General features: G+C 32.7%; 2 protein-coding genes across 3 annotated transcripts; one reads left to right on the plus strand and one right to left on the minus strand.

Annotated features, from left to right (window-relative positions):
* Positions 1-5,823: 5,823 nt before the first annotated feature.
* On the plus strand, positions 5,824-7,623 carry LOC142622383 (ethylene-responsive transcription factor ERN1-like). Its single transcript, XM_075795839.1, has one exon. The coding sequence runs from the start codon at positions 6,077-6,079 to the stop codon at positions 7,286-7,288; it is 1,212 nt and encodes a 403-aa protein (XP_075651954.1). The 5' UTR covers positions 5,824-6,076; the 3' UTR covers positions 7,289-7,623.
* Positions 7,624-8,719: 1,096 nt separating this feature from the next.
* On the minus strand, positions 8,720-14,956 carry LOC142612062 (SNF1-related protein kinase catalytic subunit alpha KIN10). Of its 2 annotated transcripts, none has more exons than XM_075784195.1 (11): positions 14,830-14,956; positions 12,944-13,136; positions 12,414-12,598; positions 12,146-12,328; positions 11,912-12,043; positions 11,097-11,282; positions 10,693-10,782; positions 10,534-10,617; positions 10,067-10,207; positions 9,403-9,645; positions 8,720-9,189 (listed from the first exon to the last, which is right to left on the minus strand). In XM_075784195.1, the coding sequence occupies exons 2-11, from the start codon at positions 13,131-13,133 to the stop codon at positions 9,076-9,078; spliced, it is 1,548 nt and encodes a 515-aa protein (XP_075640310.1). In that variant the 5' UTR covers positions 13,134-13,136; positions 14,830-14,956; the 3' UTR covers positions 8,720-9,075. The 2 variants fall into 2 exon arrangements, with proteins under 2 accessions (XP_075640310.1, XP_075640314.1); XM_075784199.1 differs by lacking the exon at positions 14,830-14,956 and adding an exon at positions 14,718-14,810.
* Between the last annotated feature and the right edge of the window lie 394 nt (positions 14,957-15,350).

Genomic DNA, 15,350 nt, shown 5'->3' on the forward strand with positions numbered 1-15,350 from the left:
TTTTTATTGATTTTGACATTGTATTTTGTATATTATTCGAAATGGAGTCATTAGATATGTGTGTTTGGACATCCACGTGGAGTAACATGCACTTTGGATTGACATTTTCCTAGAATGACATGTTCAGATGCCCTTAGAGGCTTAGCTTAGCAGCATCTCCATTTGTCTAACCAAGCTTTATAGCTAACACTAGATTTTCGTTTTGACTTTTCCCTTCAATATTATTTGAAGAACGAAGGCTATACAAGTGGCAATCCAAACTAGAATATAGTCTAGTTTTTTCAAATATTAATTCCTTCCTTGCTTGACTTTCTAATGACACGTTTATTTTGAAGAAAAACAACTCATTACCATTAAGAAAGAGGGTTTTTTTTTTTTTTTTTAAATCCCTCAATTGAATTGATATTTCATATCAACAACTCACTAAATTCAAAAATGAACTTTTTCATTTGATTTTGTGATCTAATGTCATAGGTCATGTATTTGTATTAAGTATTTTGTATTTCTTACAGAAATATTCAGAGTTCAAATTTCTTCTCTCTCAATGTTGTAAGTATCGAAATATTAGAAAATAATATTTGTATTATGTATTTGATTTTTTTTTTGGCATAAAATATTACATCAATTGTATTTTGAAAATTGGAAGTTCCAAGTACTTACTGGAAAGGGGGGATTCAAACGTAGACTCTTCATATAGAGATAATTAGATAATGTTGGTGTGTTGGTGGCATAACAATTTCTCAAATAATAACTCCTTTCATGCTTGACTTTCTAATAACATGGTTACTATGAAGAAATAAAAAAAATCATTACTATGAAGAAAGAAGGTGTTTTCCCCTCTCTCAATTGAATTGGTATTTCTTTCATACTAATAAAAACAAGTAACTAAATCCAAAAATGAACTTTTCATTTGACTTTGTGATCATATGTCATATATATATGTATTAATTATTGTTAAGAGTCTTGTAACATGACTGACACTTCTTTAGTATTTTTACAAAGTATCGTGTCAATTGTACTTTGGAAGTTCCTAATAGGTACTAGGGAAAGGAGGTACGGTTGCAAGATTATTGATTATTAAGAAGAAATATATATATATATATATATATATATATATATATATATATGTGTGTGTGAATTTTATTTTTTTTTTTTTTGGTAATATAAGTTATATATTCTTCGACATAATAGTCTTGCCCAAATGTTTATTTTGCTAGATGTTAGCAAAGGTGGACTATTTTTTTGCTTTTGGTCAAAATAAACTATTTAGGGCTTCTTTGTTATACCATTTCAAACTCAAATTATTATATTTTAAACAACATTACACACATTTTCACACACATTTTTACCTACACGTATTTTTAAAAATTACAAAACTCTCGTCTCAAACTACTCTATCAAACATCCCTTAGTCTTTATTGTTTATTATGTTTAAGGAGATCCATTAAAGAAAATAAGACATTTGCGTGTTGGTTAAACTTGAAGGGGACAAAAAACCGACATAGCTAACCAGAGGGAAAGAGAAAGATTGTCCGTACTTGAATTCTTCGTATCTTATTTTTGTTTATATGGACCTGGACCTGGACCTGGACCTAGACCTAGACCTAGACACTAGAGTAGTAGGCTCTCCATAAAGATTTGCTGGGTGGTCCTTCCTCTTCGTTTTCTCTTTTGTCTCCAACTACATGTCGTTTACGTGTCTTCCTTGATGCCATGACTTAGCTCACATGTCATCACTCGTCACCTTGTATTGTATTTTCTCTTTATTTGTTATCTCTGTTCTGCTCTCAAACAAAAAGAAAAACAAAAAGTTATATCTTACTCCCATTTAGGGTCCATACTCACCCGTTGGGTGGAGTCGTTGAGGCCCAACAAGCCAGTAGGCTGGTTCGACCCCAGATCTTCCGTAAAAATCAGCTTGGTCAATTCTTGATTAGCGGACAATAAGATGTTAGGCCTATTCTTGATTATGGAGAAAACAAATATCACTAAACTTTACAAAAACCACTCCAGTTTACAAATAAAAATACACATTTTTTTAATAATTAATTTGATTCAAATCTTATGCTCCTTATAAAGAAGACATGGCTATTTTACTGAGTTACAAATCTCTTGGTTACAAATAAACCTACACACAAAAACATCACAAAAAATTGGGTATTTTTCTTCTCCAAGTGAGTTGATCTTCGGAGCTTCCTTGACCAACTGCATTGGTTGTTCTCCGGAGTAATGAGTAGGTTTCATTTTCTTTCTTAACAGATGCTCGATCGGATGAATTGAGAACAGTTGAGCACAACCTTAGCTGGAGTCTTTATTGTAACTAGTGTATAATATCGTGCATATGCACGGATACATTTAAAAACAATCACAATTACATATATATAATTTAGAATATAATTAGATCTAGACTTTTCTGTTTTTGCATTCAATAATTTACTTACCACAAAAATTAAAAAATTAGATGGAACACATGCGCAAAATTGAACTCTAATTAAAACTCAATTTAGAATCTAATTGAATTTAGACTTTTTTAATTTTTGCACTTAATAATTCACTTGATACACAAATTTAAAAATTAGATGAGACACGTGGTGCAAAATTAGACTCTAGTTTTCAATTTAATTGGATTTTCTCTTAACATATATGACTTATAAACTTGAATTGCTTTTAGTTATACAAAAAAAGGCTCACAAATATAAAATCATTCAAAAATTATATTTTTTTATGGTTTACTTATATTGGATTCTTAGTTTTTTACACTAAATTAACTCATTTGACACAAGAATTAAAAAATAGATTAAATGGGACACATGGCACAAAATTAAACACCAATTAAAATCTAATTTTTTACATTGAATTAACTCACTTGGCACAAAAATTTAAAAACTTAGATTAGATGGGACACATAGCGTAAAATTAGACTCTAATTTAATTCTAATTTAAAATCTAATTGGATTTTCTCTCAACTTTATCTATTATTATATATATAGACTAGTTGCAGACTCACACGATGCGTGAGAATCTAAATATTATATAATGACGTGTAATATATAAAAAAAAAATAACCATTACTTCAAGTATTGTCTATTTAAAAAAAAAAAGATTTCTATAAGTATTTTTTTTTAATCTTTTTATCTTTACAAATATATTATTTTATTATTTTATTATGTTTAATTATTATTTTTTTAAAGTAAACCATATTCTTTTAACTTCTATTGTAGTGTATTATATTTGCTTAATATACAACTAAACTTTATAAGTTTCCAATTTATTATTCAAATTTCTCATCTCTTAAGGAATAAGAAAATTATCATAATAATCAAAACTCATTACAAAATTACAATGTTATCTTAACCAAAATTAAAATGAAACTTAAGGAATAAATAATAGGTTTTATAATAATTTATTACTCAAACAATTGGTAGGTATATTCAAATTTCTGTTTTCAAATAAAATTAAGTACTAACTCAAACTAAAATTCAACCAAAGTTATAAAAGGGAAATAGAAAACTTTCTGATGAGATATTAAAAAAACATACACAATACCAAAACACATATTAAAAAAAAAAAACCATCAATCTTAATTAGAGTTATAAGAAAGAACAAAAATTCACCAAAAGAAAGGAGAGAGAGAGAGTACTCATAGTTTTATGTATGAAAAATATGGATTGAATAGGAAAACGATATCAAATTCATACAGAATCAAATGGGTAGAAGAAGAGTCTAAATATAAAAAAGATGAATCAAGTATAACGGTAAAGTAGTGGAGAGATAAAGAAGAAAGGGAAATGTTAGAAGAAGTGTGACGGTATGTGAACTAAAAGGGAGAAGAAGATTTTTTTTTTTTTTTTTTTTGAAAATAGGGGAAAGAAAAGTTTAAATAGAGAAAAAATATATATAAAACATAAATGAATGACGTAACTCAATAGAATTATAGCAACAATAAATACTATGCTTCAGCTTTTAGTAATAATAATATAAATTCAATAAAATATAATTTTCCCCTCCTACACAACTATGTCATATAATAGATTTACATCCATAATTTTCAGTGAAGTATATTTTTTGGTAGTAAAAAATCTTATTCTCTTCAACGTTTATAATATGATTGCAAAAAGAATCTACAAATTCGGCGAGCTAACCAAAGGTCAATTTTTTAACTTTTTTTGTACTTGTTGCTTAGTATATAACCAATTTCACTCTTTAACAAGCAGATAGAAAATTGGGGTTAGTCCAGAAATGTCATCATCACAGCTTGTGAGTGACGAAAAGGCTAGCTGTCTAGATTAACAGAATACAAAGCATAATTTGATCAATGAAAAAAAAAATATCAGAATTATGATATTGAAAATAAGTTTTGAGGCAGTATTATATTACTAATTACTATGTAATTAAATATTTCTTATTGCCTGTTTTAATAAGTTTGAGGCATCATACAATTAATATTTGCTTAAATTTATCTTATTATTAGGCATTGCTGGGACAAGGTGTGCTAGGGCTTTGAAGAAATCGCTTTCCTTGACTTTGATTATTACTGACAAAAGCAAAACGATCCGGTGATGATTAATTATCCAAGGAAATATGATTGACCTTATTTCGGCATGAAAATGATCGGGAATAAACTTCTTTCCCATTACAGTGTGTATTTCGCTGTTTAATCGACGCGTTTTAACAGTATAATTTTTAATTTTGATAGATATAATATAATTTCAAACTTATTATGTCTGCTTCATAATGATTGTTTTTTTTTTTAATCATCAAACTAGAATAATGTAATATAAAGTAAGATGTGAATTCATTATTCATTGGATGCATATTCAAAATCCATAATTTTAAATGTAAGGTTATTAGAGAAATTGGACCCATCTCACTAGATCATGTTATACCACTATATTAAAGACAACTGTTGTTGATTGCTTCATGGCTGCCTTTTTTGTAATAGTCCAATTGAAGACATAGAATGTGTGAATGAGACCACATGTTACATGCAATAATCTGGAAATTCAAAGACCATTTCAATATCCAAATGCATTGTTAAAACCACTACATGGTCAAATGGATCATTTTATATTTGCGTGTCAGGCCTTTATGTTTGATAAACTACCAAAGACCGTTTGATAAACCACCAATGAAACCAAAAAATAGAAAAAGCTATTTATATGCTTTTAACAGCAAAGTGAAAATAGGCTATTGTTAAATTATGAAAGGCCTTCACCAAAGTGCAATTATGTACTAACAGATTTTCAATTTGAGATGGGAAAAAAATTGTACTACAATTTAAGGTAGCATGCAATCTGCAGCTACAGATATTTTATGGTTATGCAGCACTTGTATGGCTCATATGTTGTGTAGTTAGGGTTCTATTGGTCCTACTGTTTTATAATGCATTTATGTTTCCATGTGATACGGATACCATATATTAAAAGGTACCTTTGCTCCTTTTGTAGTCTCTTTCTTTATATTGAGGACTTTTATGCTAGTGTCTCCTTCACGATAAAGGATAGGTTAATGATATGTACATATAGATTCTTTCAATTGCAAAACAATAAAAATATAATCAATTAAACTAAGAAGAGTAGTGTAATGAGTAATGACCCATTCTGGCTAATATTTCTATACTAAAAAAATGATACATTCATAATATAATATCATAGAAGAAAACTCTAGGTACCTTGGGCTTGGTCAAAGCAAAATTCCCTAGAGTTGCATTAATAACATGGTCTATTTTTAACCCCCCCCCTTTTTCTTGTCACAGAGAAGCCTCCATAAGGTTGGATAAGAAGCCAAAATTAAAAAAGGAACAAAGAAACAAGAACAAGGAGTAAGACCCTTTCAGCTCTCCACTCTTGTTTGTCAGGATCTTCCTATCCCTTCATATAAATGCATGAGACTCACAAATACTGAAACATAGCAACCAAACCTTCACTAGCAACAAGAAAAATACCCCACAAGTAGTTTAACAAGCCTAGAGAAAAGAGAGATACAGTAGAGAACTACACTCCACAAAGTTTACCAAACCTAGAGAAAAGGGAGATAATAGTAGAGGAGCTACTACACACAGAAAAAGTGAGTACATATGGCTAGGAAGAGAAGGGCTAGTGAAGTAGTGGAAGACAAAAACTCTAGTGAGGGAAGCATGGCTTGGGATGAGATGGTGAAGGAAGCTGCTGCAGCAGAAGCTCTAGGTGGGGCAAGGAGAGCCCGAAAGAGATTTGTTGGTGTCCGGCAAAGGCCATCCGGTAGATGGGTGGCTGAGATTAAGGACACCATACAAAAAATAAGGGTGTGGTTAGGCACTTTCGATACAGCTGAGGAAGCAGCCAGGGCCTATGATGAGGCTGCTTTCTTGCTTCGTGGTGCCAACACTCGGACAAATTTCTGGCCTTGTCCCTCATCATCATCTTCATCCCCAGCTCTCCCCTCAAAGATTACTAACCTCCTCCTCCAAAGGCTGAAAGCAAGACATAGCTCTTGCACTGCTTTGTCTAATTCTTCCTTGCCCATCAGCCTGCAAGAAAAGCAGCAAACAGAAGTACCCAGAGAAGAGGCTGCAGAGTTCCCAAATGCATCATTCACGGATTACCTTAGCAATCCTGAAGATTATTACACCAACTGCAACAAATTTGTAACAAGCACTAATGCAAATGCTAGCCATGATTCTATGACCACAAATTTTGAAGCCTCTTTTACTGAAAAAGAAGACTGGGGGCAGAGAGAAATGGACTTCGACTCTACTTGGAGTACCAATGTATCACAGACTTGTAGCGTTGATTGTAATTTTGGAGGGGAAGGAGAGGAAGATGAAGAAGAAGCAGGCAGTGAGACTGGAAAGCTGGATTTTCAATTTGTTGATACTGTTGGAACCTGTTTCTATTCTCCCTTTGAGATTGCTGAAGAGCTTGAAGAACCGGTTGAACCAGAGAACTGCACGGATGAGCCATCAATGTTTAGAGCTGCCATGAAGAGGATGAAATATGAAAGAAAGGTCTCAGCTTCACTCTATGCCTTTAATGGGATATCAGAATGCTTAAAGTTAAAGCTCACATCAGGAAATGTGTTAGGAAGAGAAATGTCTGACCAATTAACCAACCTACAAAAGGCGTGTAACAAGAACAAAGAGGCAAAAAATGAAGATGATCAGGAATATGTGGAAGTGATGAAGAGGAGGGAGGATGAAAATTCTGGAAGTCCAACTGAAATGGGGTCTTCTTCCTCTTCTTTGAGCAATGATGGTGAATTGTTGCTTTGGAGCTCACTTGATCTTCAACCCATATGCTTTGTTAATTGATTGATAGGTTTTTCAGTTTATAAGAATTTCATGGTCTAATTAGCAAGTGAACTATAATTTATGTTTAGCTTATGCGAGGCTGATCTTCTAATGTATCTTTGAAGAAAAAATGAAATGTAGTGTAATTTTGGAGCCTATACAATGAGTCAACAGGCAACTGCTTTTGTAGTCATGTTTATGAATGAATGATTATACAGAATGCAGTTGAGTTCTTATGATGTACAAGTCACGTGACTTGGATTGCTTAGTGCTGCATATGCATTTTTTTTCTTTCGAATACTGGTTCCTGATCTGACCTTACATAGACCAAAGTCAACCAAGGTGTTGGGCTTTTGGGGAGCTTAATTGTGTTTGATCCAAAACATGACTCGATCTGAAATAATATTGTTGTGATATTTAATAGAAGATTTTTTGAGGCTTCATCCATGCTCCAGGAAAAATTTTTGGCCCGTTTTGTAGTTTATTGTGAATCTTGTATGCAAGACAAAAAAATGATTGTTTTGGAGGTTAAGGTTTTGCGTATTGTTTTTTAAAGAGAAAACCTATACTATCAAACCTTATATTTTTTCTTGAGAATGGTAAAATCTCTGCAAATCTGTGGACATAGACAAATTATCGAACCATGTAAATAATCTTATGTGATTATTTTCTTTGGCGCATATTTTTTCTTTTATTTTTTACATCTCATAGATCTGGAAATTTCGTGCTTTTATTCCCTTCACAAGGATGTTCTCCCAATGCTTCAAGAGAAAGCTTTACAATTGGTAGTTGTTTGATGGTTGCAACTACATAATAAAATGGAGGAAATATACAGTGTAAGTGGTTTAGTTGATTCTATTTCAGTTGATGAATATTACACTATCAAAAGTGCACATTGATTTATAGTAGTTTAGATTGTAACATGTTGACGAGTCTTATGTAGGCATGCACAAATATGAGGAACCTGTCGAGGTGTTCTAATGATTGATAGTAGGCATTCAGAGCAAAGTTGAAAATTAACAGGCAATTACAGGAGCAGTCGCGTCACAAGCCCACAACATAACATGGTTTGGCACGAAAATATATGGGATTTAAATCCTTCCCTCTAGGCTTCAAAGAAGATTATGTTTTTTATTTGCTGAACGATTATGTTAATGAATGCTGAAACGGTATTGTTAAGTCTTGAAATAACAACTCTTTACCTATAAATGAAGTGTTTGTTTATTCACTGGGTGAGAGATCAACACAACATAATACATTAGTGAAACTTTTGTACCACATACAAAATAACAAGACCAAGGAGGTTAAACATGAAACATCAAGGAATTGATTGGCAAATCTTGATGGCTCTATCTAGTGTAAAGAGCATTAGCAAAAAAGTGTAATGTGAAATGACAAAATCATCCCAACCAAAAGAAGAGGTAGACTGAAGATACCATATACAGTACAACCACAAACGTAACTTCCATAAACCATTTTGATTCGAAAAATATCAAAGGCAACATTTACATATTAACATCCTCCAGTGGAAGAAGAGGTAAATTGCCAAATGTTGAATTCATAAAAACACCATCCAAGGTGGGTTCGTAACATTGGCTAATTATCCAGGGAAAAGCAGACAGCCACAACCCAGATTTATGAACCGATTCCACTATTAACCATTAATTGGCTTAACCCAAGCATTACCTGATAAAAAAAACCTGCAAGAATGCTAAAGTGAAAACTGTTTATATACACATTAATTTCTAATTCACAAGCATTGCGAGATTCACTTGTTAAGGTCTAGTTATGAGGCTAGCCTTCTGGCTTCATAGGACACGGAGCTGTGCTAGGAAAGCAGCACAGAGATCCAAGAAGAGAAACTGTGGGCCATGGACCCTTTGGAGATCAAGCAGATACTTCTCCTCACGAGTTTTGTAAAGCTGTAAAGAACGTAGCAGAAAATACACATTAGCACTATATTCAGGGGAACTGGCTCCATGATTTGGCATACATCTAAATCATGCTCAAGATATAAGTAGAAAAGGATATTAAGAAAAGGACCTCTCATATGCTAATGCATATCCTATTATTACACATATACAAGCACAAAGAACTCATGATTCAGGGAGGAACAACAAGGAATGGCAAATTACCTGCACTTCAAACTTGACAACATTTGGAGATCTGGTAACACCATCATTCTCAATGATTGTAGATTCGTCCCCAAAGTAGTTATTACTGTGCACAGGATTGTTAATCATGCCTTCATGATGACCAGGGACACCCGGAATCCACCTACACTTCATGTTGTAGTGCCCAATCTTCTTCCAACAGACATTCAGTTCTTGTAAAGCTTTAAGAACTTCAGTCATTATTTCACGAGGATGAGCCCGCGACTGCCAAAATAAAGACAACAAATACATCAGCAATAGTAATAAGCAAGCAAAGAAACATTTTAATATTCATTTCAGAGAAATCATTCAACCTGACTACGACCATCCAGTTGTAGCTCGGGTAATTTTCTAGACCTTTCAGACCAGTAATTGGTTCAACCAGATAACAAAATCATTGAAAAATATCACTGCCTCTCAAATAGATAGCAAGGAATTCCTGAGATGGAAGCATTGACCATTTCAAAAGGCCAAGCCATCAACTTATACTTATCCAACTAATTATATCAAAGATATTACCCAAAAGGAAACTAGAAGAAAGCAAAAAGAGAGAATATATCACAGCCCTGGAACAATACACAAGCACATACAGCATAGCAACTTGGCAATTTAAGTCCTTCTGGGTCAAAATAGCTTAAAAACTAACCTGAAGTCCAAGAGCCCATTTTCTCTCAACAGGAAATTGTGGTTTTACGCTTATTCCTTGATAATCCATATATCCTTGAAGGCGGTGCCCAAGACCTGTGGGTGTAGCCTCATTTTGATGCATATGATTGAAACCACGTTCCTAGGAAACAATAAATCAAAGTAACATCAATAGAGCTTCTGATTATATGGGGGTATAACAAAAAGAAATCATTAAATTAAATAGATGATACAACTTCTTAAAACAATGCAGTACATCCAATGAACAACCAAGTCCATACCAATAAGAAAACTAGTTAACACAGTATAGAATTACATGATTTATGTCTATCAATTTCCTGTGGTAGTTCAGAAAAGGCTATCTACAAGATTGGATCAAATGGGGGCTCCAAATGACTTTCTCAAACCAAAAAAATTGCTAATTAAATATTTAACAGCACAAAATAACTTATCAGAGAATAGACGCACCATAGTCTCTTGGAACTCAGCTCCAAGATAGCCACTAGAAGGACGAAACCGGTTGTCCAATAACAGATAGTAAGCAACAGTAGCCTGAAAAATGATACAAGAAATAAGACGTACAATTTGAAAATTTATAGGGAAAAAATAGTCTGAAAAGGTCTAAACCTTATTTTGTAGCCTGTTCCGAAGAGATTCAATCAATTGGTTCCTGTCGAATCCCATCTTAATCACTTCCTGTAGAATGTCCTCATCAATCTGCAAGAAAGCATGTTAATAGCAGAATTAAACACTAGTGAGGATCATAATAAAACAAATACCACACTACATAATATAACAAGTATGTTACTAAATTCTCATGTAATTTTACAACTACAAAGGATCAATATGGTAAGCAAATTTCCCAAATCCATACAAACAGAGAGACGCTTACCAATAAACAGGCTTTTGATGAAAAACAAACAATGCAGATTTTTATCTTCTTTTTTTTTTTTTTTGCTTTGTTTTTTGTCTTCAAGGTAACAGTGCAGTTATTATGACAAAGGCAATTAAGAGAGAGAGAGTCCACATGCCTTCTTTGCTTGTTGAAGGGTGTCAGGGGGGGGCACGGCTAAATAACGTGGTAGATGTGACTGAAACCATTGGTGCTGACGAATCTCAGGAATAGTCATCCGCTTCATTGGGTCCACTACAAGCATCCTTGGTATCAAGTCTCTTGCACCAGCTGATAAATGACTTGGAAGAGTGTATATCCCTCCCTAAAAAGCAGCAAAATTGTGTAGGTTCACAATATTGTCAATCTCTTCACAATAACATGACTCTATTATACTCAGATATAACGTAAAGCAAGCAAAAAGAATCAACAAATAAACATATGCAAAGCACACAGATTCTAGACTTACCATTTAATTTGTGACATTAGTAATAAATCTCAGCATTAAACAAAAAAAAAAAAAAAAACGAGATGATGCCAGATCAGCAGAAATTCAATGTTGAAAGGTGAATTGAATGAGAAACAGAGTAGACAAACCCTACAATTCATGATTGTACTAAATAGAGAAGGTACCTCCCGTACACAGCATCTACAAAAATTTACAACCTACAATTCAAATTAAAAATTTAATAGCTGTACTTGAAACGATTAGTGCCATTATAAGTCCATTGAGAACATGATTTTGACATACCATAATCTTTAAGACTAACAATTCGAATCTAAATTGATATTTATTGATTAAATCTATTTTATCACTTATGATTTCCAGGATGAACACATCCCTAGAGCAAGTCATTCAGAAATCAATAGACAATGTCGAATTGTTAAACAAGCAAGACTGAAAATAACTGAGAAATGGGTTTCCAAAAAAAGAAAAAGAAAAAATAGCAGTACCTTTATCTTCTTAAAAAGGTTAGGAATGTTTTCATCATCAAACGGAAGGGTGCCACACAGTAGTGCATATAAGATGACACCACAGCTCCAAACATCTACTTCAGGCCCAGCATACAATTTTCCAGAAATAACCTAAAGAAATTGATAGAGATAGTAACCCATGAGGTTGAGATCATGAAAACGGAAAAGCATTATTTGCCTAAATTCCTATGCAAAAATGCCACAAATCCATACCTCTGGGGCAGCATAGTTTGGACTTCCACAACTTGTCTTCAGAAAATGACCATCACGCATTATATTGCTTAAACCAAAATCAGCAATCTTCACATTGCATTTAGAATCCAAAAGCAAATTCTCAGGCTTAAGGTCTCTATGCACCACCATATTCCTATGACAATACTCCACACCAGAGATTATCTGCCTCAAGAATCAGGGATTAGCATACTTTGTTATCATAGTAACAAAAAGTAGAAGAAAAATGAAAAATATTAGCCAATCCCACCTGCTGAAAAAAATTACGAGCTTCATCCTCCTGCAACCTACCCTTCTCCACAATGTAATCAAAGAGCTCTCCAGACTTGACATACTCCATCACAACATAAATGTCTGCTGGTGTGTCTACAACCTCGTAGAGTCTAATTATATGAGGATGCATAAACAATCTCAGTATTTTAATCTCTCTTCTCACTGCACCAATTTAAAGGGAAAACAAATGTAAATTTTAAGGTAACTGAAAAGAATTAGCAAACCTTTTATAGCTACATGCAAGATTAGAAGTATGAACGAGCATGGAGAACAACAATCAGAAAATCTTTAAATGTTTGCTTTTCAAATTTCAGACATACTCTCTAAGAAACCAGTAAGTTAATTATAAATTGAAAGCATAGAGGACAATAAAAGCATTGTTATTATATACAATGAACACCCAAGATTACAGACATAGATATTTCAAGAATAGATGATCCAGTCCAATTGTGGTTTCATTCAGAGGGACTACTTAATAACTCAAGACTCTAGAGAAATACCACAAACCTTTTTCTTCCATTTCCATGTTCTTTATCTTCCGCCGGTTAAGGATCTTTACGGCAACCTTATGTCCAGTCAGAATATGTTCTGCAATTTTCACCTTGCCAAACGAACCTATGCCAAGTGTCTTTCCAAGCTTATAATTTTGTAAAAATATATCCAGTCCATTGCCACCGAGGCCAGCTGAACCATCCATTTCCTATATAATAAACATGGTTAAATAATAAGACAAAATGAAAGAGATCGTGAACAAACACACAGTATAAATAAGGGCTGACATCACAAATAACAATCTTTTCAAGCAAAAGACATCCCAAGGAAAGGACGCCAGTAGGCAGACACTTCCCACTATGCACAATGATGTATATTTACAGAAAAACATTATGAGGCAATAACCAGAATTCAGAAGAATTTACCCAACCACAAGAGCAGAATTTAGAAGAATTACCCAACCACAAGATATGAAATTTCTAGTAGCACTGTTGGCCTCTATTAGTCTGAAGCACATTATGAAAAATTTTCCTTTCACTTAATTTGTTGCTACAATCAAGACTTAGATTAAGACACATGTATAGCAAAAACAAAATATCTAGGACAAAGATGGTAATATGCAAAAAATTTGATAACAAAGAGATTTTATGTTGTCAATTATAGTAATCCAACAGACTCAATTAAAAGAAAAAAAGATGATAGCTATTTATACGGAGAAAATTTTGTATAGTTTTTTTTTTTTTAATACAGAATTTTGTATAGATAGCTGCTCTGTAAATGGGTTGTGTATAATTCCAACATATATTCTGCAACAACATATTTCACTTACAATCACTGCTCAATAAAAAAAATGCTTAGCAATGAAGGAAGCACTGCTGCAATAGTTGTCAAACAACACCAAGCAAACAGAATCCACTGTTTCAACATTTTATTATCCCAAGCCAAAGGACGCCAAATGTTTCAACCATATGCTCCTAGATCCTTAAACTAATATCCAACATTTCAAAATCTTTCAGAAACAGCCCCAAACAAAATATATTTGGAAAAAGTAGATTCATTAACTAGATTTTATAACTTATCAATCAATTCATTCAGCTCTCCAGGCACAATTATTATAACATCACAATTTCAGATACAAACCAAGTTGCACATAAAACAGTGATACGCTTATGTCAAACTATTTGATTAACAAAGCTGCATGCAAACATCCCTTAGTACAAGTAAAATCACCAAAAATAGTAAATCATTCCTGGTGGACAAATCACAGAAAGATAAATACATTAGAGCGGAAAAATAAAGTCAAACTAACTTATCTGCAATACAACCCACTATGAAATTCCACTGAAAACATCTATAAGCATATGCCTAACCAGTTAACTAAAAAAAATAACCTTCAAACAGGTAAAATCAATTAGAATTATCCAAAAAAATAAAACTTATCTTTTTTAAAAATCATATGCAAACCAATCAAAATCAAACAAACTCATCTGCAAATCATAATTTCAGGTACAAACCACTATAAAATTCCACTTAAAACAACCATACACACAGTTGATTAACATAATCCTATACAAAAATCACTTAGTGTAAGTAAAAACAATTGAAATCTTCCAAAAGATACAACTTTTTATTGATAGAAACTATAAATTAAGAGGGTCAATCAAAATCAAACAAACCCATATGCAAATTCAACTATAAAAAAAAGAAAAAAAAGAAAACCCACTTCCCAAAACTGAAATTAAGAAAGAATTAACCATAAACTTAGGCAAGAACAATAGCAAAAATTTACCTTTTAGACAATCTTAAAAAACACAAAGTGAAACAGATCTGAGAATCCACAAACCAAATTAAAAAGAAACCAAAATGAAAACCATTTATTAAGAATTCTAAAGAATCGCTACCTGCTTTTCCTACGCTATAATGTTATTCCTCTGTCTCTCTCTGTCTCTGTCTCTGTCTTTTTTTTTCTCTCTCTCTCTCTCGCGCTCGCTCGCTGGCTATAGATGGTGACGACAATGAGATTGTTTTTTTTTGTTTAAATATATTTTGACGTGGCTTTTTTGTGAAATTACGATATTCACCTTCTAGTTCTGCTGGCTTTTTCCCAATAAAAACTAGAAAAAGTTACGTTAGTGAGGCTAAATTAGGAATTATGCCTTTGTGAGAATTTTTTATTTTTTTTTGTGTACTTGCGCAACTAGTTGAATTTATGCAACAAACTTTCCCCTGTGTGTGTATGTGCATATATATATATATATATATATATATATATATATATATATATATATATATATATATACACACATACAGACGTGTGTGTTTGTTTTTCTCAAAAAAAAAATTCTATGCAACAAACTTTTTTTTTTTTTTTAATGTAAAATTGACCCACTAACTTTCAACGTTTTTTATTTCAGTCCTCTAA

This window comes from Castanea sativa, chromosome 1 (genome assembly GCF_040712315.1).
Source record: "Castanea sativa cultivar Marrone di Chiusa Pesio chromosome 1, ASM4071231v1".
NCBI classification, from domain to species: domain Eukaryota; kingdom Viridiplantae; phylum Streptophyta; class Magnoliopsida; order Fagales; family Fagaceae; genus Castanea; species Castanea sativa.

Bases quoted from the DNA above. Each gene is read 5' to 3' on its own strand.
- LOC142622383 (XM_075795839.1), top strand. From the start codon at position 6,077: ATGGCTAGGAAGAGAAGGGCTAGTGAAGTAGTGGAAGACAAAAACTCT.
- LOC142612062 (XM_075784195.1), bottom strand. From the start codon at position 13,133: ATGGATGGTTCAGCTGGCCTCGGTGGCAATGGACTGGATATATTTTTA. The intron at 12,044-12,145 runs GTATGGATTTGT...CAATTTCTTTAG, and splicing joins CAAACTATGCTGCCCCAGAG to GTTATTTCTGGAAAATTGTA. The intron at 10,783-11,096 runs GCATGTGGACTC...GCTTTCTTGCAG, and splicing joins CCCTTCAACAAGCAAAGAAG to ATTGATGAGGACATTCTACA.